Below are 24,040 nucleotides of genomic sequence, written 5' to 3'. Positions count from 1 at the left end.
AAGCAAACTTTTCTAACTATATCTTGCTGTGTGGAGCAGGGTTACTATCATTAACTAGAACTATTAAAAACGTTTTTGTAAATTGAACTAAATGGTAATATATATATATACAATATATACAATATAAATATTATAAATATATAATATATGTAATATAAAAAATTATAAACATGTCAAATGCACACAACAAAGTAACTAAAAATGTAAAATTAAATTAAAAATAAAAGCTTATTCAAAATATCAACTATAATAATATCATAGAATGTATCTCCAATCTATTTCAGGGAATAATACTATTAACTGCTGTTGTATGCAATTTAGTTATAAGCAAAAAGGGCTTAATATTATACCGTTATAAGGGTGTAATATGAAATAATTTTGTCCTGTGCATGTTTTATAAATCTGTGCGGGGCCTTGATGGAGGTGTGCATGCCATTATGAATGCCTGTTGTTTTTAATATCTGAAGCCTATATTCTAAGAATAGCCTTTATTCTTTTTCTAATAGCTGCCTTTCTGTGTTTATTTATTTTCTCTCTAAAAAAACATTTCACAATTGTATTTAAAAACACGCATTTCGCAGAATAAACGGTGTGCAGACGAATTTGCCACAGGCTTCATTAGACCTCAAAAAAGTTAAGCAATTTCTGAAAACATGTAGCAGGTGATGTATGACAGAAAGAGTCGAGGTAAGTGTCGGTTTTTACGGATTTGACTTGAGTTTTTGTTGTAATACAAGGTTTTTGCTTTCTTGAACGCTTGTGATTGTGTAATAGGCCTTCAAGCATTAGGTCGAATAAAAGTCCTTTGATATATGTTTGATGTCGTGGCAATATTTAGAATCCCTATTAACAAAAATATTTACTTTTGACGCGTTGTTTATTCGCTTTAAGCGTGTTAGACGCAGTTTGGGCTGTAAAGTGTCGTGCCGTCCATCATCACTTCGTGTCGCTGCAGTAAACGAACGAAAGGTGAGTTTGTGATGCGGCTGATAATGTTATTCTGTTATTCTGGAAAACCTGTTTTTATAGTCTATGTGGAAAACAAGCACGTCTTGGGTGTTTTATCGATTGAGCTGCTTGTCTATATTGTTAATACGAAGTTGCAGACTTCTTCCTTGTTTTGTAGATTATTGATTAAACTCATGTTTGAGCTCAGATCGTATAAATCTTTATATAGTAACTTTCAACCTTTCACTTTAAAAGTCCCATATCTACTACCATAGAGAATGAATCAGAAGTTAAGCTCAACCAACTATTAGGTGCCGGAAAAGCTAGCTGATTCATTGAGAGTGATGACGAATCCCGGAAGTACCCACAATGCAGTGGGGTACAGTTAAGTTCACTTAGGTATTTTTAATCTTATACACTCTTATTTGCAACGCCGTTTTGAATAGCATAATCATTTAACGTTAGCATACGCTGTTCTGCTGCAATACATTGCAGTACGATGTCAGTCATGTAGTAACCGTTCTTGTGAAACGTGTTCCGGTCACTCGAGTACGTACTGCTGCTCTGAGCAAGATTAGTACACTCATGTTTCTCTTCAGATCGTATAAATCTTTCGCCTTTTACTAAAGATTTCCGTGGGGAGGAACACAATGAGTATAAACTAATTTTTTGATGCCCTGCTTAACTGCGGGGCTTCCCAACCGGGTTGAATATCAGAAATATTGTTGTTGTCCATTTTATTTTTATGTTTGTTTACGTTAAGGTAGGTAATAGTTTAATTAGTTTATTCAAATTTGAGTGTATTTTCCGTTTGGAAAGCTCTGCAGTGAACACTTCAGTATTGTGATAGTGCTCTCTTTTGGTCAGTTGTGTCCGTGTCAGTCTAAAAGCGATCGCTGAGTGTAATTATGATTATTATTATTTTTACCTAAACTCTTATTTAAAAGTAAAAAAAGAAAAGACCGGATGGATTGCTTTATTATAGTCTACATATTCAGAATAATCTAAATAACCATCATACAACAAATAGCATCAATGTGAACTAACAGATTGTGTCCGTTCACCGTTCCTGTGAAAAGCGTTCCTGTCGCTTAAGTACGTACTGCGGCTGTCTTCAACCTAGTACGCTCATGTTTCTCTTCAGATCGTATAAATCTTTCGCCTTTTACTAAAGATTTCCGTGGAAAAGAACACTATGAGTATATCATAATTTTTTTGATGCCCTATTTAATTATGGGGCGCCTCAATCCGGTTTAATTTTAGAATTATGATGGTTTTGTTTTAACTTGTTTTTTATTTTTTGTGTAAGTATACAAGTTTCTGCGCATGATTTTGCTGTAATGGTAATAGTAAATTAAAAGCTTGTTAGTCTGTGGAAAGCGTGATGTGTTCCGATTTAGGCGCGTAGCCGTTTCGTCCGTGTTTTATTTTTTTTTATTTTTATTTTTTTATCCCAACGCAATGAAGAAACAAGTTCTGCTATGTTTTCAACTGTGTCTGTCAAAATAAGCTCATCACTTTGTATTAGTGTTTGTGTTAGACAAGACATTGAGATAACATTGTTTTCCTGTATATGTTAATTAAACAGTTTTATTATGCTGTATGTACAGTGAAGTTGAACTGAAATTAAAACAACAAAAACACTCTTTAAATAAAATAAACTGGAATAAAATAGAAATATAAAACATTTGATTTCAGCTAGTTGCCAAGGCAACATTTAAAATAAATAAAAAGGAAATAAATCTCTTGGTTTGAGTTTGGGATAACGTGTCCGAGGCAGGTTATTTTAAAGATTGGCCTGTAGAGGGCAGCGCGTGCTAGAAAATAGAACAAAGTCAGAAACGTCAGACGCTGTGATAAAAAAACAAACAAACTAATAAAAACTAAAAATGCGTGTATTTGTGTCCGTGGCTCATTTCTATATAACGTTATTTTTTATAGGCCTTATCATATTGTTTATTATCGTTTCATAATTGATCTTTTTTTTTACTGTATAGTAATATAAGTAATGTATTTTTTAAAGAGCCGTTATATATTTCCCTCTTTTTATTAATGTTATACATTTTATGGAGACTGTCAGCAATCACTGTAATCATTCACTGCCTATAGCATCACATATCAGTATCATGTACAATAAACAGTGTATGAACGTATTGTGACATTAAGATTTTTTTTTTTTTAAATATAGAAATTAATATTTATTCAGCAAGGATGAAAAGTAACAGTAAAGACCTTTACACACACAGAGAGAGAGACTGCGACAGGAATGAAGTATATTTTTAAATACATTCAAATATTCACAATATTACTAGGTCACTTTATTTTTACTTACAGGAAACTCCAAAAGTAGCCTAATATAAAGCTTAAATAGCGTGTTTTGAGGAATAGCATACTTCAAATTTGTCCTCATGTTTGGGAACATGTCATGTGTTTGACCCTCACTGCCCCATACAGACGATCCTCTCTCTCTCTCTCTCTCTCTCTCTCTCTCTCTCTCTCTCTCTCTCTCTCTCTCTCTCTCTCTCTCTCTCTCTCTCTCTCTCTCTCTCTCTAGTTTCGGTCTGTGAGTCCGCTTCGCGCGGTTCCTGTGATGGGATCATTAGTGTTTAGTGGTTAGACATGAGAAAGGACGCTCGAGTGTAGAGTAGGAAACTTTATTTAACTTTAGTGAGTTTGAGAACTTGGCCGAAACTTTCTGACCAGAAGAATGGAGCCGATAACAAAGTGGACACCGACTCAGGTTGTAGACTGGATCAGAGGTAGGAACTCAATTGACTTTTGCTCCTTTAAATATAATACATCGTTCATTTAATTAATTACAAAAATGAACCACGATTACCATAGTTCACATAGTTTGAGTAATAATAATAAACAATAATATACTCGGTTGTTTAGTTTTATTGACAGTTTTTAAGAACATAAATAAATGCATATTTATTATATATCACTATTATTATTTATATTAATATGTTGATAAATTATGATTGATGACCACAGTTTTATTGTAAAAATGGTAACACTTTAGTATAGGGAACAATTCTCACTATTAGTTGCTTATTAGCATGCATATTGTCTGTTTATTAGTACTAATAAAGCACATATTCTGCATAACCATATTCTACATCCCTAATCGTACCCAATACCTAAACTTAACAACTACCTACTGACTATCAATAAACACCAAATTGGGAGTTAATTGAAGGAAAAGTCATAGTTCATTGTTTGTTAATATTGAGAATGGGACCTTAACATAAAGTCTGACCTTAAAATAATGGTAAAACTCTGGTAAATGTTTGTAAAGGCAACATCCCTAACCAAATACAGAAAGTCAGTGTTTATTTATTCCTCCCTAAGCATGATCGAAACTGGGAAAGGTTTTGAAAAGTTTACTAAACTTCTGCCAAACTGTTCATATCTCAAAACAGATAGATGACAGATATATTTAATATCAGTTATTATTATTCTTATTTGTAAACCGGCTTTTGTACATTTTGGTGATTAAACATACCAGTAGAACTAAATTTCTAATAGCAATAATAATAGGGCAGTTCTTAATTTTTATATTAAGATACATTGCAGCAATGGAAGTCCCGGTTTATTATTCTACTGAAGAGACAAAGGTTTATTTGCATAAACAAATTACTTCATGTAGGTTGGACCTCATTTAGTCATTTAAATATGAAAGCTGTTTTTGTGCTTAGCTTTTAAAGTCTTTCTGTGTGTATTTTTATTTATTCTGTGATCTCACTCTCTGTATCATTTCAGTAGTATAGACTTCTTTGCGCTTCCAAAGTTAGTGTTTCTTAGAGTTATAATGGATATGAAGTTTATAATTAGAAATAGTGATGGAAAGACTGATGAGGTCAGTGCATCAGATCTGGATTAGACAAACGACTTCGATCTCTGGATAGTTAGTTATTACATTTTTGTTTAATTCTGGAAGTCTTTGCAATTTTCTGCCTCAGTTGTATGCTTCCATACCTGCTCTCCATCTTGCTCCAATTGCCTGAAACAACACCATAAAAAACTTTCACTTAGCAGGGACCTTGAGTAAATCGTCAAGGTCCACCACAATATGAAATACCTATAATTCTGTGCTAACCAGAAATGACTGGCCATGCGATGTGAAAGAGTTCTGAGATGGTTTGGGTCCAAGCCTTTCACACACTTCTAAACAGAGCCAATGTTTCAACAGAAGCATCTAATTATAAACTGAGCCACCTTGAAAGTTTCAAACCTGCTGTTCAGACTCTGGGTAAAAGCTGGCCTTTCGTGCTAATGAAGGACTAGCGTATCTCTCCTGACGCCAGTTTGAGACAATAAAAGCTAGACAATGCAGAAGTGAACAGATGTGGTATACTCTGGTCTCTAGAATGTGTACTGATCTAGGAACAGTTCTCATTGTTGAACTGACTTGATTAAATCATAATATGATAAGGTAGCTGATCCTACCCCAATTCTCATATTTGGTTTCCCGGCGGATCCTGGATTCAAGCATGGCCCTGTGTTTACATTTGCATCATGTTCCTGTGAGGTCACGCTACACCAACCATTCACACCCCTGCTCCTCGTCCAGGGGCAGCTGTGGCCTAATGTTTAGAGATTTGAACTTGTAACCAGAAGGTCGCAGGTTTGAGTGCTGGCAGGAGTTGTAGGTGGGAGGGAGTGAATGAACAGCGCTCTCTTCCACCCTCAGTACCCATGGCTGAAGTGCCCTTGAGCAAGGTACTGAACCCCCAGTTGCTCCCCGGGTTCTGGATATAGCTGCCCACTGCTCCGGGTGTGTGTTCACTTCTCACTGCTGTGTGCAAATGCAGAGCACCAATTCCAAATATGGGTTACCATACTTGGCAAATGTCACGACTTTCACTTTGTCACCAGGTCGCTGATTATTTTTAGCGTGGTATATATTTTATTAGCTATAAAAACTGTTTGCTTTTGAACCAATCTGTGGGAAGTTTGTGGATAATTAGCAAAACGTGACTGCTGTTTCAATGACCTTTAGACTTAGCAATACAAATATGCAAGTCCCCTCCTCGAGCACAGCTTTCACATAATTTCACATATTGCATATAGTATATCACCCAGTGCAGTTCAGATGGATCAGGTGGAGAAATACGTTCAGCTGAAAATATGCCATATTGAATGCAGTTGATGATGTGATTATGTTATCAGCAGGAATCGTGCAGTAACACGTCGGCATATTTCAGCAACCTGACACACTTCACTCAGTAAAGTAAACATGCTTCCCCTTTAGGGATCAGATCTCTTCTGTACATCCTGGCCACATCACTGTTTTTATGACATCATCACTGTATCGCAGACTCATTGTTGTGTTGTAGGTACTTTTGGGACTCGTCCGCGAATCATTGTCACACATGAGTGAGTTGCGTGACTGCGGTTGAACTGTTTGGGTTTCAGGCGGAGATGACAGTTTCGTCTTGTAAGCAATGTTGACTCTGAGTCATACACACACACACAAACACTAGCACCATCCCGCCACCAAAAGAGAGGTGACAGTTGTCCCTCTATCTATCTATCTATCTATCTATCTATCTATCTATCTATCTATCTATCTATCTATCTATCTGTCTATCTATCTATCTATCTATCTATCTATCTATCTATCTATCTATCTATCTATCTATCTATCTATCTATCTATCTATCTATCTATCTATCTATCTATCTATCTGTCTTTCTGTCTGTCTGTCTGTCTGTCTGTCTATCTATCTATCTATCTATCTATCTATCTATCTATCTATCTGTCTTTTCGATCATCCGTCCATCCATCTGTTCCAGTTCATTCCAAGTTCATGTAGCTTGTCTCATTCCTGTGTCACATGTAACTTCTGAGAGAAATGCCTCGGCTTGACTTGCAGCAGCTTACAGCTTGATGACTTACTCAAGAAGACTTATTAGCAAGCTGCTGTAGTCTCACTGATGTGCTCTGCTCTCATAACTTGGCACTGGTCTTCACTTGTTTATGGATTAGCACCAGGGCTTAAAGGGGACATATCCTACACTTATATTTTCACATATATTTTCCCCCCAAGTTTTAATGTTAGTCAAGGTATCTTGCATCAGGTTGTGTACTGCACGTTTAAGATACCATGTGGGACCAGTCAGACAGTGAATTTATTCAGGATAATTGAGTCTCAATGAGCTCAAACTTTCTCAAACAGGAAGCTGTTATATCACTGCTGGAATTACCCCAGAATACACAAGCGGAGTTTCAGGAACAGCACGACAGCTGACTACGTGGACGCTTTGTTGACATCTAAAGGGTTTGGATGGAGGAAATTCTCTTTTCCATCCTCTCTCTCCCTCTTCCCCACCCCCCACTACTGCCTTTGTTGTCCCTCATCTCCTGCAGATGGAGAAGACTGATGTCACGTCACCATTGAAAGGGACACTAAATACACCAAATGTTTCTTTCATCCACTCTTGCTTTCCATGTGAACACTTGTTTCTGGTGGGAGAGGAGGGGCGGAGCAAACATTCCCTCTATTGACCCCCCAGGCTGTGGAATGCGTGCCAAACTTCACTTATTCACAGCTCAGACAACTAAGCACGTGTCCACACTGATGAGCTGACTATATTGAAGGCTAGCTTAACAATGTATACGCTAGTAAATGACAAGGCCAGCTAAGCAGAATAGTCTGTGTTTAATAGTAAATAGCTTTGTGCTTCTTATTGATAGCAAGATTGACTTTCATTATTCTGGTAAAAAAAAAGCCTTAAGGCATCATTCCAAAGGATGTGCTTTGCAACTATGTGAAGGCATACAGTTTCAGCAAAGCAAGACAAATGAGACAGGGAGCTAGGCAACAATTCTGTTGTAATAACTGATCAAACAAAAACAAATAATATGTAAAAATTATATATTTGCAGAGGTTATAGGGTAACCCTTACCGAAAAGTAGTATACTTCAAGTTTATTTTATAAAGTATACTTAAGAAAAGTTCAAGTATATTTTAAGTATACTTTATGTAGCAAGTATACAAATATCAGTGTTCTAGTAGTATACTTGTAAGTGTACTGTTTCAATACTCCTTGGGACTAAATTGGCCCACTTTCTAGTATATAAAATTTTACTTTTAAGTATACTTTAAGTATAACAGTAGCAAACTTTGAGTACACAACTAGTTTAGCTCTATGTTTGTAGTTTGTACTGCAGTTATACTAAAAGTGAACTTAGAGGTATAGGACACTTTGAACACTTTGAAGTATACTCTCAGAAAACTACTAGTTTAGTAGTTTTATACTGCAAGTATACTCATAAGTTTTGTTTAACTTAACATCATACTTTAAGTATACTACTATGTCCCTATTTAGGTTGTAATTTGTATATATGTGTATATATATTTGTACATTTTATTATATGACAGTTTTATGCTGTTTCACAAAACATCCAAACCGAAACGAACAGGGCGATATTCGCCGACTTGTAAATGTGAGTGTGCACACCGACGCGAAAAACATTTTCATTTTAGCTTCATGCGTTTCTTTTTTTTGACGCACCGCGTCTTTAAACTATACGACCAATGTGGGTACGTTTCATAAAAGTTACAGTAAAGAAATAACCAAAACTGTCTTGCTGAGCAAAAGGCGAAGAAAATACGACATGTAGCGTCTGGATTCAGAAAGAAGATAATCAAAATGATGTAGATGGAGTCAATCAACGGACCCCAAAGCTATGATGACTGTAATTATTACCTCTTGATAAAAGTAGTATTTCTACATTTTACATTAAGCGCCATCTAATGTCAGGCAATTTTGATGCTCGTTTCATGTCAGCGATGATTGGGTGTAACACAAAAAACGCGTTGTGCTGGCGAATAGCGCGCCGATATTCGTCCCGTTGTGTCTTTGTGTTTTCTTTCTTTTGTGTTTTTTTTTTTGGAAATTCTGTGCAAAAGATGTGTACTAGCGCCCTCTACTGTATATAAAGAAAACATGGATTCTAGGAGCACAAGTATAGCTCAAATCTATTTAGACTTTTTGTAAGTATAAGTCAAGTATACTTAAATGTCATTTTAAGTATATTTCTGAGGAGTACATAAAAAGTAAACTAAAAGCACACTTTCCTATTTTTAGTTTAAAAGAAGTATACTAATAGCACACTTGAATAAACTTCTTTTTCGTAAGGGAAGCTATCAGGCTCATTGATTTTTCTCATTCAGCTACTGTCATGGTGGAGCTTGAAGAGAAATCTTGCTAGTCAGTTAATATAAGCTATTCTGTTCACTTGTTTAATAGTTACTCGAATAATAATATTCTAAATTTAAAGGTTTAAGGTTTTAACTACAATAATGCCATACACTTCTATAGCTTTGGTATTAGCATTACATCTGCATGTGCATACTTGCATACAGATTTTGGCCTATTGATAAAAGTGTTTATTGTTTCTTTATTGTGCTGCCTAATGCAAATACAACTTGAATTTGCAACAAGTTGGTGTTGTCATCGACTGGTTTAAGAGGTTATTGTTAAAGGTTAAATAACAAAATAAAATTTTAGGTTTCTTAGTTCTGCGATGAAACAGGCAAATCTGACTTTCGGTGTGGTTGTGATATAAATGAATTAATACGCTTTAGAAATTAGGATATTTTTGGTTTTCTGATCTAATTCATCCGGCAGGAGGGCGGACAGACTGTGACATCATTCGAGCCCTCAGTATGATGCATGCTCTGTTTTAGAAGAAAATATTTTGTTTGCATATTTCCCTTCTTACAAGTCTACTAAAGGGCAAAAATGGAATGGCTGATGATTCATGTAGGCCTAGATATGGAGTGGAAGAGGAAACCGTTTCTGTTTCGGAAACTTGGAGGAGTTTCAGTTGCACACGGAGAACAATAAACATTCTTCAGGTCCCCGAAGACTCAGTAGGAAAGCTTTAGAAACACACACTGCTACTGCTGACTTTCTCAGGCCAGCTCTGTCAGTGAGAGACTGCATCGGGACAGGGGACGGGAGAGAAGACGCCCTACCCTCTTATTTGTAACTCAAGCTCGGGTGCCTCGGCCCTCTAATATGGCGCTTTTAAGCTTGTTAGTCATTTGGATGTGAGCAGGGTCAGTGGATACGATTCGTGTCTGTTTCCCAGCTCAAGAAAGACCTCATGTGTTCATAAGTCAAAGCAGCCAACTTCTTCAAGTTTGGTAACTTTTACAGCATGAGATACTTTTATCTCTGCTAAATTTACCTCCCAGGGTAAGTGTTTATATCTTAAGGAATTTTTCTGAACAAGATTAGAAGTTGTTGTGACATGGAACCGTTGGGCTATAGCTCTTCTTGAGTGCTCAGCTCATTTAGGACTTTTATTTGGTCAACTTCCACTTATTAGTTTGTCTTAAAGAGTTCATCTAAATAAAATGAAAATTCTGGCATTATTTAGTCATCTTAATTTAGTTTGATCTGACTTGTGCTGTGGCAGAGGAGAAGATTTTTAGTGAATTGCAGCTTGAATATCCTTTTCACAAAAAGCTTTTGTGGCTATGAAAGACTTGGAATGAATTGTAAAATTAATCAAATGGATTATGTTTATGGGGTTTTTATGCTGTTTTCTTTAAATTGATCCTTTTGTTTTAATGCTTAATTTGAAGGCATGAAGAGCATGTGTTCATGTAAAAAGACCTCCATCCACAAACATCCACTTTCATCTTCTTTTCTTCAACTTTCTCCTATGAACCGTGACACAGTCAAACTGCAAGATTCGAGGATCTGGAAATATAAATGCAGAAGATACAGATTTTTTTGCCATGTATATAAGGCTAATACCGTGGTTCTCAAATGTTTTTCAGGTGGCAGATCACTTTCCCCACTAAAACAAAAGTTCACCAGACAACCCTAAACTCAGTGAGGTCTTATTTGACATTCCTTAAACTTTGTAAAATTAATTTAATTGAATTGAATTTAATATTATTTAATATATTTTCTTTTTCTTTTTATTTATTGATTTTTTTTTGCATTTTTGTTTTTGAGTTGATAGACTATTCAATTCATTCATTGTGAATGCTTTTTTATTTTATTTTATATTATATTATTTTATTTTATTTTTATTTTTATTTATTGATTATTTCTTTTGCATTTTTGTGTTTGGGTTAATAGACTAGTCAATTCATTCATTGTGGATGCTTTTTTATTTTATTTTATTTTATTTTATTTTATTTTATTTTATTTTATTTTATTTTATTTTATTTATTTTATTTTATTTTATTTTATTTTTTATACTAGAAGCTTCACCAAGGCAAATCCCCTGTGTGTAAGCATATTTGGCAATAAATCTTGTTCTTATTCTGATTTAGAGATTTTAATTTTTTTCTTAGCTGTCACTACACCAGTTTACAGACATCCACGCAGCATAGACAACCTTTCATCACCAAAAGTGCAGGTCAATCAAACTGAACAGCACATGCCTGTATCCCTTTAGCTTCGCCAGATTAGTTAACACAGAATACCTTAAGAATCAGAGATAACAAAAGCTGATGTTCGTTGGCTCACACTGCATCAGTGGACTGTTATTGTTGACACTTTCTCGTATGCGGCAGCTTTTCTCTGGCGGTTCCATTGACACTGTGTCTCTCTTTTTGAGTTCAGAAAATGCAGCTGTTGTCTCTCAGTAGGAGCATTGAGGGTGGAGGGTATTCAGGAGTCCCCAACTTTGCCCTTTGACCCCTCTTTGCCTACTTTCCTCGCTTTCTCTTTGATTTTATAAGGGCTGTCTACCCCCCACAGAGAGCCACTTTTCATACTGCAGTCTCACACACAGTGGACAGAAGGGTGTCTTGAGCTCACCTCCCCACTTCAGACAAAAGTTTCAGGGGAAAAAGAGCTTCTCTGTGTCTTTCCCAGACTTGGTTTGCACAGTACTGTGATGTCTAGCCTTCGAGGGAAATGCATTCAAATGTGTCGAATGAAGGTGAATCTACCAAAACATGCCCAGGTCATTTCTCTCCAAGATAAAAAGAAAATAAAATACATTAAAAAGTTTAGCCTACTCTAAAAGAGAATTTGGTGTAGGAAATATCTTTGAAATTATTTTTTAGTAAATTTTGAAGTAATCAGCAAGCAACCCACTGAATTAAACATTTTGAAACCTTTGAATTAGAAAGACTGAAGTAGTATGTTCTTGTAAAACAAACTCTGGTTTTAGTTTTATTTACAGCTTTATTTACAACTTTGAAAAATAATTGAGTTTTTTGGCTTGTGGCAAGAGCTGTAAATCAATTAAAACTGTAATTAATCAAAATAAATAAAAAAAAAAATTACATGATATGATGATTAAATAATTGGATTAGCATGAATTACTCAGTTGGTAAGACAATTTCTTATTAAATGTACACACTGATAAGTGAAAATGATTAATTGTGTTTATTTTTTATCACTTTGGATATTTTGCTTTTAGATTTTTTTTTGTAATTCTGTATTTTTAATGATAATTCTAATGTAATTCAGCATATAGGCCTATATATATATATATATATATATATATATATATATATATATATATATATATATTATGATAAACTTTTTATGCATTTTTTTGCATTATACATATAAGCGAGGAAAGTAGGAATAAATAAAAAAAACTTATTTTATTTTTTTATTTTATTTTATTTCTACTTATTTCTATTTTTCTTTTTTTTGTATTTATTTATTTTTTTACATAAAAAATATAATTTATTATTATTACTGTCTTCTGACTTTGGGGTGAAATATGGCCCAAAATTGGTCTTGTTATAATAATCACCCATTTATGCTAACCCTTATATATGTTGGAATAAATTATGTAGGTAATTCTTAAAACTAATTTTTACGTGTTAGCAATACATGAGATCATATGAAAGCGTTAAAGGGTTGACATCATTTGCTTAATGCATTTTGAAATCACACAGTCGTTAACAGGCCAAGTTGCCTAGCAAACACTTGCTGTTCATCTGTTTCATCTGTCAGTTTGTTGAATTAATGATGGCATGCCTGCATTTTCTCACACACCAGGAGACTCCAGTCTCCTCAACCGCAGGACAGTGATGTGATCTCATAGCTCTTACTTTATTTGTTTGCCCTCATATAGCAATGATCTGTTCTCAGACCAGGTAACTGGCACTTGTACGTGAGAAATACTGAGGAGCTAGTGCAAATGTCTTATATTGACGCTTGCGGTGTCAAAACACACGAGGACCCACACTCTCCCTGAAAGAGTTTCTTTGTGCTGTGTCTCTCATGCTCACTCTCTGTCTGCGTCTCAGGGCTGGACGACAGTCTCCAGCAGTATGTTCCTCACTTCGAGAGAAAGAAGATCAGTGGAGAGCAGCTTCTGAAGATTTCCCATCAGGATCTGGAGGAGCTGACGATGACCCGCGTCGGCCATCAGGAGCTGATTCTGGAGGCTGTGGATCTGCTCTGCGCATTGGTCAGTACTTCAGCTCACTCAGATGCCCTTATCCCACCACACATCTCAAAGAAACCTTGTCCAATCATATTGACCTCCATCAGGAAGTATATGTAGGTGCTGACCTTTGCTCTCCTTTCTTAAGAGTCATTTGTTTGTGAAGTGGACTGAAGTGGTTGTGCTGTGATTGTAGTCAGCAATGCAGGAAACATTGCCTCAGAAATAGTAAGAGTACATGGCAGTGTGCTATTCGTTGCTATCATAGCCAAGCACTTCAAGTGTCTTCACATTCTGTCACAAATGCTCTTATCTAACACTGGAAGAGCGTGAGCTGTGTTATAGGTGGAGACTGCCGTGAACAGGAAAGCAGAGATTTCCCAGGCATATCCCGATCAGCTGTTTTCGCTCACTTCCTTCCCAAGGTTTCGTCTCAACTTCCCCCGCTCTCTTTTTTTTATCCCATTCAGACAGTATTAATGAACACAAAAGTGCACCTTAAAACACATGCGGGACTAGAGGAGCGTTCTGCCTGTATAAACCCGTGTGTGTTTTTGTGTGCAGTTAGCAAACCCAAAGTTGTAGACAGTGCAGATTTTTATCACAGAAGCTGTGCTAGCTGCCGCTCTGTCCCAACACTGGTGGATGTGAATAGGGAGGGTCAGCAGGAACAAACAGTGTCCACTGTGTCCATTCAGAGTCTATTCTGTGTCAGGACAGGAGACTGACACAGGACCTTATAATAGGAGACTGCACCCTAAAGAGACACTGATGAGACACTTTCTGTGGTGTTGCCATTTCTCTGCGTAATTTGTTTGTATGTGAAATGGTACTTTTAGAAAGGAAGCTTATACGATGTGTAACAACATCAAATGTGTCTTAAAGGGATAGTTCACTCAAAAATGAAAGCCTCAGCCTCATGAATATACAAACCTGTATGTGTGTGTATTATATATAAGTATTATATATTTATATATTACATATATGTGTGTGTGTATTAAATATATATAAATAAATATATATATATATATATATATATATATATATATATATATATATATATATATATATATATATATATATATATACACACACATACATACATACAAACAAATTACCGATAAATTTAAAAATCTCTTATATTGATGATAAGTATATAACAATTGTGTCCCTATGATTCTTTTTGCGTTTTGCATTTTGATTCATTGCCCTTTTTTTTTGGAGTGTGTGTGTGTGGGGGGGGGGGTGGTATTTAAATTAATTTATTATTAATATAATTAATAATAATTAATATCAATTTAATTTATTATACATTAAATCTTACTTAGAAAAACTATAATTTTCTAACACTGTTAAAATCTGACTAATCTTTATCAAATCCCAAAATTAATATCCATTTTGTACATTATTGTACATATTACACACTGTACATTATTATATTGTGATGCCTAAATTCACTTAAAGTTATAAATCTTGCTCTCACATAATTCTAATCTATTCAATCTAAACAAAATAAAAATAAAACACAAAAAATTCCCAAATATGTTTAGGTCTAAATGTAAGATTTATGAATTTGAAATTTGAATCCATTTGGATTATGCAGTTTTAATATAAACTAAAAAAACTTAATGTGATGCATATTTGTAAGTAATACATAAATGAAACTGGTAAGATTTACACACTCAATTCAGTTTGTTAAAAATATAGATTACTGAGATATAGAGATAGAAAGAAATTGGATTTAATAATGTTAATCATATAAATATTGTTTTTTAAAAAAAACATTCAGCTAATTAGTACTGTTACAGAATTTTTTTTTTTTTTTTTTTTTTTACCAATTTCATTTATGTATGACTGACAAATATGCTTCACATTTTAGATTAATTAATGTTAAATCTGTGTAGTCCGAATGGACAAATATTTTATATGCAATCGAAATAGTTTTTCATTTTAATTTGTTCAGACTAAACTGTATAGAATTATAATAAAATAGTATTACTAATATTACTAATATCATTGTATGTTGTTGGACAGCACGTGATCATATGCAAGAAGTAAGAAATTCATTCAGGTTTGGAACATGTTAGCGTGCAATTGACAACACTGAGTGAACTAATCCTTTGTATCCATCCATAATTGTACAAAAATTGTACAAAAGGTGTGTTTCTTTGACAGAACATGCCTGCAGCAAACAGTAAACAGAAGCATTGTGGTTTGATGTCAGAGCTCTACCTGTCAGACCAGGTGGCTGCTCACAAGGCTGTTGTTGAGAAAAGATTAACCGTTTGTTTTTAAGCGTCACCTGTTCTAGGCAGCACTGAGCGGAGAGCCACAGAGGAGCTGTAGCATGAAGGCTGGAATAGACCATGCTGTGTTGAATTTGTGAGAGGTCAGCTCTAGCACTCGTGGGTAGAAGATATCTCGTGGAGAGCAGGAAACAGATGTGACCCACCCACCTGTCAGAGAGCCCCCCGCCCAACACTCGCACACACACAAACCCATACAGACAAACACACAGTAACCAGTGCAGGAAAACATGTCACGCCATTGTTCCAGTAGTTTCCGCCTCAGCCTCATCTTAACTCTGTGTCTGTTCGGTCTCTGGTTATGTTTTCAAATCGCTTTCATGAGTGTTAGAGGACGTGCTAAACTCCCAAACTCTCTCTGGCTTAGTTAAGTACAGTATAAGACAGACCTAAACACTGTCTCATCTGGAATCCATTATTTGTCCAATGATAGAAGAGTCTGAGCAATTTCAAACTCTTGACAGAAGATAGAAGAGTCTAATGAACTACTGATAGAAGAGTCTGAACAGTTTCTAACACCACCAATAAGAAAAAAGACACTAGTTTTTCTCATCTAAAACAACTACAAACTTATCAGTGATGAATAACCAAACATCCTTTAATGTTTAGCCTTAATATTGATATTTCTGTGGAATCCAAAAGAGGAATGGAAGATATATTTTCTAAATGGCACTTTGTTAGCTGAGCCTGTTTCCACCTCAGATTAAAAATATATATATAAACAAACAAATATATATATAGTTATGACTTCATTTCTTGTACTTGGGATCTTGTTTGGACTCCTGCACAATTGCGAATTTAAATTTGTGACTCTGGAGCACAAAAGCAGTCAGAAGTAGCACAAGTATATTTGTAGCAGCCAACAATACATTGTATTGGTCAAAATTATCGATTTTTTTCTTTTATGCCAAAAATCTTTAGGATATTAAGTAATGATTATGTTCCGTGAAGATATTTTATACGTTTCCTATCGTTAATATATCAAAACTTAATTTTTGATTAGTAATACGAATGGCTAAGGGCTTAATTTGGACTGCTTTAAAAAGGCAATTTTCTCAATATTTTGATTTTTTTTGCACCCTCAGATTCCAGATTTTCAAATAGATTTACAAATCTCGTCCATATATTGGCTTAACAAAACTTACATCATTGGAAAGCTTATTTATACAGCTTTCAGATGATGTACAAATCTTAATTAAAAAAAATTTGGGTCCAGGGTCACATTTTACTATTGCGATTTATTAATATTTCTCCTGGTTTTACCTGTATGTCACAACTGCAACTTAAGATCACAACTGAGACTTTTTTTATATTCAGCACTGTTTTACATGTCAGATTTGTTATTAACTTTATTTCGTTCGACTTTGTTGCTGACAATTACAAGTTTACAAATTTACAAATTACAAATCTATGCGCAAGTGCACCGAGGGCAAAAGCTGCTTTAAACACAATGGATGGTCACACCAAATGTTGATTTAATTTAGTTAATAGAAGTTAATTGATAAAGAAAATCTATTTATGACATTACTTTTGGCAGCATCCTCATTTTACAGCCTTTTTACACAAGTGCCTAAAACTTTGAAATGTACTGTAGCTTTGCAGGTAGATTTCTTGAAGCATCTTGGAGAAGTTGCCACAGTTCTTCTGGATTTAGTCTGCCTCTGTTTCTTCATGTCATTCCAGACAGACTGCATGATGATCAGATCTCTGTGTGGGGCACTGGCTTAAACAGGTCCTACAGTCTGTGAGAGATTCTCCTTTTAATTTCAGCTACAGTTATTCAGACCGTCTGTGGGTCAGTGTCTGGCTGGGTTTAGAGCAGAGACAGTTTTCTGGAATTCCTTTGAAGTCAGGCAGTGACCATGGTGGGATTTTTTAGCTGGAAAGGTTGTGAGAATGAACCGTGCGCTGTAGCCACTGTCACATGGCATTACAAACACCACATACTTCACATTTCATAGCACTAAAGTGGAGGATGCACAAATGCTTTAGCGCTTGATAAGCCAGGCATTTATTAATGGTACTGTCAGCTTCACTATTATTATTACTGTACAAATCCATGACAGTAAGTTACCTGACAATAAAATAGGAGAACTTGCCCCAATTTACTGCATTTGTAGAGTACTTCAAATCTTAATGACCCTTAGTTTTAACTCACTTAATTGCACTTTTAAAGAGTGTACTTTTGTAAGTTTTACTTTAAATTACATTTTTAAATGTTTTAATAATATTTCAGTTTGCTTTAACGGACTACACTTATTTTCATGTGTTGACAAAAATTTTAGCTGCAGTGTGCTATTTAAAATTATATATTAAGTTAGTATATGTAGTAAACTAAAACTTTATCATTACAAATGTGTAATTGATACATAAATGTATTTAAATACATTACATGCAACGTTTCATAGAAATTATGTTAAAGTATATTTTAGTTTTATCATAAACGCTCGGCGGTTCACTTTAGCCATATTTCAGTGACACAACAAGTGGGTCAAAAAGCACTGTATAGTTCAGCTAATTGCATTTTGCATAAATTGAAGCTATGGTGCATTTTCATTAAAATGCTACTGTATTAAGTTTCTGAAAACATTACGTTCAGTTCACACTTGAAGTGATAGTTCACCATAAAATGAAAAATCAGTCATCATTTACTTCCCCTCATGTTGTTTTAAATTTGTATAAATTTCTTTCTTCTGTCAAATACAAAAGAAGATATTTGGAACAATACGAGTAACCAAACAATCAATGGTCCCCGTTGACTCTCATAGTAAGGAAAACAATACTATGGAAGTCAATGAGGACCATCAATTTTAAGAATACATTTTTAAAGTATTTAATTTCTGTAAGAAGTACTCTTTTTAGAGGTAGGCTAAAGTGTACTTCTTTTTCACAAGAGTATCTACAGATATATCTCTCTATCGCTCTCTCTATCTCTATCTCTCAATCTTTCATAGAGACTTGGGTTCTCTCAGAAAGCAACCATCCAAAACACCCTAGCAATTGCATAGAAATAGCACTTTAGTGACTCCTAATACTATAGCATTGTGACATTGACTTTTGAATGGAAAAGGACCAATTTCTTTAGATGAAAAATATTGTTTAATCTAAAATGACTGATGTAAATGCTTATTTGTTGTTGCAGAACTGTGGCGTGGAGACTGATAACTTGAAGACTCTGGTGGGTCAGATGCGAGCAGCATCCAATAACTTGCACAACTGTGCCTCAGAGCGCAGGAAAAACCCTACTTATGATGGAGGAAGTCCAAACAAACCACCTAACGTGTTCCTCACCGCTGTGGTGGAGCTGATAGGGGCTGCTAAGGGCATGCTGGCCTGGCTTGACAGGTATGTGAGATTTATACACAAACACGCTCGTTCTGTCTCTTACAGACTTCACCTACAAGGAATGTTCCAAGCACTTTGGCTAACGTAATGTAGAGGCTGTGCAAATGTTTGGAAGAAATGCTCTTAAAATAGTGTTAACAGGACATCTTGTTAAAAAATTTTGAATTTTAAAAAAAAAAAAGTAATGTCCTTAAATGTAGGTCTATTTGAATATTTAAGATTTTATATGAATCATGTTCCAACAGCTTCGGCTAATGTTATGCAAAAAATTTGTAAATGTTAGGAACAAATATTGGGACAGTTCACTCAAAAATTAAAATGAATTTACTCACACTCCATTTGTTTCAAACTTGAATGAGTTGCTTTCTTCTGCTGAACATTAACTGATAGCACTTACTAAATACACTGAGAGAACGTTTTGAAGAATTTATGCTAACCCACCTAACTAGGAATGTTTCAACAACTTTGGCTAACATTATTAAAGGGTTTGTAAATACAATATGTATGTAAATTTAATTAAAAATTGATTTCAAGTTCTCACAGTGTCAAGAGTTTAACATTGATCAAATGTCTTGAATTATATTCTTTAATTAAAGGGTTCGTTCACCAAAAATTGAAAACTCTGTCATTAATCATTCACCCTCATGTCATTCAAACTAAAAGCAACACTGACTCTGGTTTTTCAAGTTCAATACTGCAAAACTGCTTAATTTAAGGCTATCTATTGCAGAAAGTACTAAACGTGATGTGACTGGACTTCACTAGAGTACCGAACTACAGAGCTTGTGCATACATCCCCATTCCTGTAATGAAATGCATTCCTAACCACTGCTTTCTCACCGCTGTCAGTTTTTGTTGTGTTTATTTCATTATTGAGAGGACAGCACGCAGCATATATTTACGCTGCTCAGCAGCTTCAGGCTCGGCAGTGTTTGCTTTGAAGTCAGGGTTGCCAGGTTTTCAACAAAACCCGCCCAATTGCTACTCAAAACTAGCCCGATCGCGCTTTGAGGGGGTCCCCCGGTAAATATTGTGTTCCGGGGGGTAAAATACACATTTTTGGGGGGCTAAATATCATGTTATTGAGGTCGCTTGAACCAGTGGACATGAAAACAACCCGCGGCAACAGTGTTAACACAATTCAGTGGGAAAACCGTGGACTTGGCAACACTATCTGAAGTGCTGTGTCTTGTTCTCTTAAATTGCAGCCAGGAAGGCTGAATGACAGTCTTGCACTATAGCACCACACTGGTCAAACCGCATTATTGCAGGCTCTTACATTAGGTCATCAAATGACTACTCAACAGCAAAAATATTTGTCAACAATTTTTTTTGTCAACTAATCGTTTCAGCCTTAATAGACAGCAATGCAACTACCACATTCAAGGCCCAGAAAGGTAGTAAGGACACCATTAAAATAGTCCATGTGACATCAGTGTTTCAACTGTAATGTTATGACAGTTTTGCACAAAGAAAAAAATTAAAACAAATAAATAGGCTGACAAATTCAACGTTATGCTAACCTTAATGTAACGGTCTATTCATGCTAAGAAAACTTAACATTTCCAGTGAACCCACAACCAAAATCTTATGTTTGGAAAACATTTTAGAACATATGTTTAGAACAACACTGTTTAGAACAACAGTTCTAGTTTGCTACCGTCACGTTATTTTCATACTAGATATGGATTGTAGTACAGAGGGCCTTGTAAGTCATTGACAGGGTTTTTAAATGACTGTAAATAAATTTCAGCATCACATTTTTACTGGCAGGTGTCTCACCAACTATTGTTTTGGTATGTGTTCAGTTAAAACCCTTCATATCTTTTCTTGTGACGTCATGCAGGCTGCTGGCATACAGACACACACGTACATATACGTAGACTGCATGTTTGGGCTTGAAACGACACATACCAGAATTTGCAAACGTGTGAACATCTCATGAGCTTTTGGATGAATTACACTTGTTCTCTTTGTTTTTGTCTGCAGGTCTCCTCTGACAGGAATCAGTGATTTCACCTCAATCAAAAACAAGATCATTCAGCTCTGTCTGGAACTGACCACAACTGTCCAGAAGGTTTGTTACTGTGTTCATTAGTTCTGATCTAAACTTTGCAAACATTCACTGCACACTGAGAAAAAAAATAAATAAAATTACCCAAAAATGGTTATTTGAAATGGTTACTAAAAATGGTTACCAAAAATTTGTAGTTTTATTAAAGCCAAAAAATATTTGACATTACTTAACCAACATATATACATCAATTTATACCAACAAAACTATTTTTATTTGGTCTGTAAAAAGTAAAAAGTGCAGGTTGTTATGCACACAATTTCATTTGCTAAGTTTGTATTAAACTGTTCAAAAATTCCATTAAAAACAGTATTTTAATAATAATTTCTTTTTGAAATATGATTTTTAAAAATTTTATAATTACTTTCATAATTGAATTATTACATGTGTATCGAGTGCACATTTTCTTTTATTATCCATTTTGTAATTTTTAGTAAAATTGTGAAAATAGTTATTAAATGTAATGCATATCTTACCAGGGTTATTATCGTTAACTGAAACAAAAACCAAAAAAAAAAAAAAAAAATTTCTTTACTTGAAATAAAATAAACATTAACTTAAATAAAATACAATTTTAGTTAGTTTCCAAAGTACTAAAGACTTAACTAAATAACTAAGACTAAAATAAATAAATGAAATGAAACAAACTAAAACTAATAAATACAAATTAATAAATATTGTATATACATATAAAAAATAATACAAATGGTAAAAACAAAAAAAGTTTAAAATAAAAATCTAATTCAAAATATTAACAAAACTATAGTAGCATATCAGTGATACTTAAAAAAACTGCATCTTATATTTTATAATTTAAATTATATAACTATATCATTGAATTGACCATTAAAAACATACTGACCACTTCTCAAGACTCATACATTAAATTTTATTACGTTAAAATATCTAGCTGCATTTAAACACGTCCACATAACAGATGTGTGAACAGCTTTTATAGTCTGATTATTTGAAAAACAAAAACTGTAAATAACATTTAATCAAAACAGAAATAGTCATTTGCAAAAATGTCTCATGATCAATTAAATGCAACCTCTGCAAATAAAAGCATTTCAAACTGTTGAACAGCAGTGTACTGAGGTATGTCTTGATGAACTCTTTAAGCACACAGATGTCTCCTGAAGCACAGGAAACATATGGTTTTACTGAGCCGGAGCTCAGTGGGGATGGCCAGCTCATCACTGTGATCGATGTCTCTGCTATGCTTTTGCTCTTCATAGTCTCCAGCACCACAAGACTTAAACTCTGCTTTCCATACACATTCCATATTTTGAATCCTCATATTACATTTCTTAAATACTTTCTTTGGTATTTTGATTTCATGTTTACCACTCAATATTTTCCTGTGGGAACTACACATAATGTGGCATCTCATGCGAACCCTCCCTTTTTAATTGCAGGACTGCACAGTGTTTGAAATGGAGGAGAAGATATTAGAAGTGGTAAGTAGAAGGTCTTGCCGTCAGTTATTTCTCAAACAGCATATTTATCGTTCAGGCATTTAAATGTCTCTCAGGTCAGAGATTCAGCTGTTATCTGTGATGCATTTGGGTTCAGTTTAAGAGTGGAGATGCAACTCTATTGTTCAGTTCGGGATGTTTTCCTTAGGAACCACTGGAACATCCTGTGGTAGATAACAGTATCTCACAATCTCCATTAAAGGAATGTTCCGGATGCAATATAATAATTTCAACAGTTTGTAAAAAACAAGCATAAATTGGGTTAAAACTTACAATGACAATCTATGGTGCAAGGGATTGCACTGGAATAAATGTTAAAATACACATAATATACAAAATTCTGGTATTTTAAGATTAATATGCTGAGTGTGCAGGTGAAACAGAATAAGTTGCAAGATATAATATTGAGCAGTGCTTCATTTGATCCTTTGGGATTTTATGGGATTTGATAAATCAGCCCCATTGCTTCAAAATATTTTGGACCCCATTGACTTCCATTGTATGGACAAAAACATTCTTGAGAATATCTTTTTCTGTGGAAGAATGTAAGTCATATGAGTTTGGAAGAACATGAAATAGAGAACTATCCCTTAAAGTAAATCAGGTTAACCTTGACTTCGTGATTTCATCCAGCCAGCCTCAGTCTACACAGTGCATGTACAAGAGATTATGCTGTGCACATCACGGCTGGCTTTAACAGAGTGCTGGTCTTTCTGGAAGCTACTAGAATTGCCTCCTTTTGTGTAAATGATCTCTAACTGTGTGCATTTGTTCTCTAGTACATAGTAAACGAATGCAATTTGACGTGCATCACAAATGTCATTTTTATATAGTAAACTTGCTCGATAGCCCACCTGGTACAGCATTGCATTTGCAATGCAGAGCACTCAGGTAGGAATCCCATGAAATTAATCATGATAAAAGAGCTTAAAGAGTAGTAAAAGCACGCTAAAGTGGCATCATGGTTGTGTGAGCAAATGCATTTTTATCATACGTTAACACTTTTGGTTAGGTTTAGCGTAGGGCATAAGTGGTACATTTTTCAAAGAAGCACTAACCCTTTAGCACCAATCACAGGATATTTCATTTACAAACTGCTGCAGTACATACAACAACCAGCACCACTCCCTGGACATTTCTCTTTAAAAGTGCTGCAAAACATGCAAGAAACAGCATAATATTTTCGCATGAATGTTTTTACAATGAGCCTGGGTTGTCCAGTCACTTATGATGTCCTGGATAAGGTATCATGACCAAATGAATCATAAATACCACAACATTATTCTTTCTGTTCATTTCAGTCAAGCGTTTTGACTGGCATTTGCGATTCCACCATGAGGATGACCTCTGACCCCTTAAAGAGTCAAATGACCTGTTTGGAGGAAGTCACCATCACTGATATCAAAGCAGCCGAGGGAATGGTGAGAGTCAACAACCTAAGACCTGTTAGTATTGTTTTGCCTGTTGCTTAACAACTGCGTATTGTTTGCTTATTT

The 24,040-nt window shown here is 34.9% G+C and overlaps 1 protein-coding gene and 2 non-coding genes across 3 annotated transcripts in view; all 3 read left to right on the top strand.

Annotated features, from left to right (window-relative positions):
* Window positions 1-1,527: 1,527 nt before the first annotated feature.
* On the top strand, window positions 1,528-1,643 carry LOC122134488. The gene has a single exon (XR_006157576.1). It is a non-coding gene; the product is annotated as a U5 spliceosomal RNA (small nuclear RNA).
* A 429-nt stretch (window positions 1,644-2,072) lies between these two features.
* LOC122141155 lies at window positions 2,073-2,189 on the top strand. The gene has a single exon (XR_006157581.1). It is a non-coding gene; the product is annotated as a U5 spliceosomal RNA (small nuclear RNA).
* A 1,436-nt stretch (window positions 2,190-3,625) lies between these two features.
* LOC109113278 (connector enhancer of kinase suppressor of ras 3-like) overlaps window positions 3,626-24,040 on the top strand; it is a 44,976-nt gene continuing 24,561 nt past the window's right edge. Inside the window, exons 1-6 of the mRNA XM_042747461.1 lie at window positions 3,626-3,707; window positions 13,202-13,365; window positions 18,790-18,992; window positions 20,982-21,069; window positions 22,485-22,526; window positions 23,846-23,965. Of these exons, the coding sequence (XP_042603395.1) occupies window positions 3,656-3,707; window positions 13,202-13,365; window positions 18,790-18,992; window positions 20,982-21,069; window positions 22,485-22,526; window positions 23,846-23,965 (669 nt within the window). The 5' untranslated portion in view covers window positions 3,626-3,655. The remainder of the gene's footprint in view (window positions 3,708-13,201; window positions 13,366-18,789; window positions 18,993-20,981; window positions 21,070-22,484; window positions 22,527-23,845; window positions 23,966-24,040) is intronic.

The sequence above is a fragment of the Cyprinus carpio genome, chromosome B20 (assembly GCF_018340385.1).
Source record: "Cyprinus carpio isolate SPL01 chromosome B20, ASM1834038v1, whole genome shotgun sequence".
In the NCBI taxonomy this organism is placed as follows: Eukaryota; Metazoa; Chordata; class Actinopteri; order Cypriniformes; family Cyprinidae; genus Cyprinus; species Cyprinus carpio.
The sequence above is the reverse complement of the archived record's forward strand: the minus strand, read 5'-3'. Positions and strand labels throughout refer to the sequence as shown.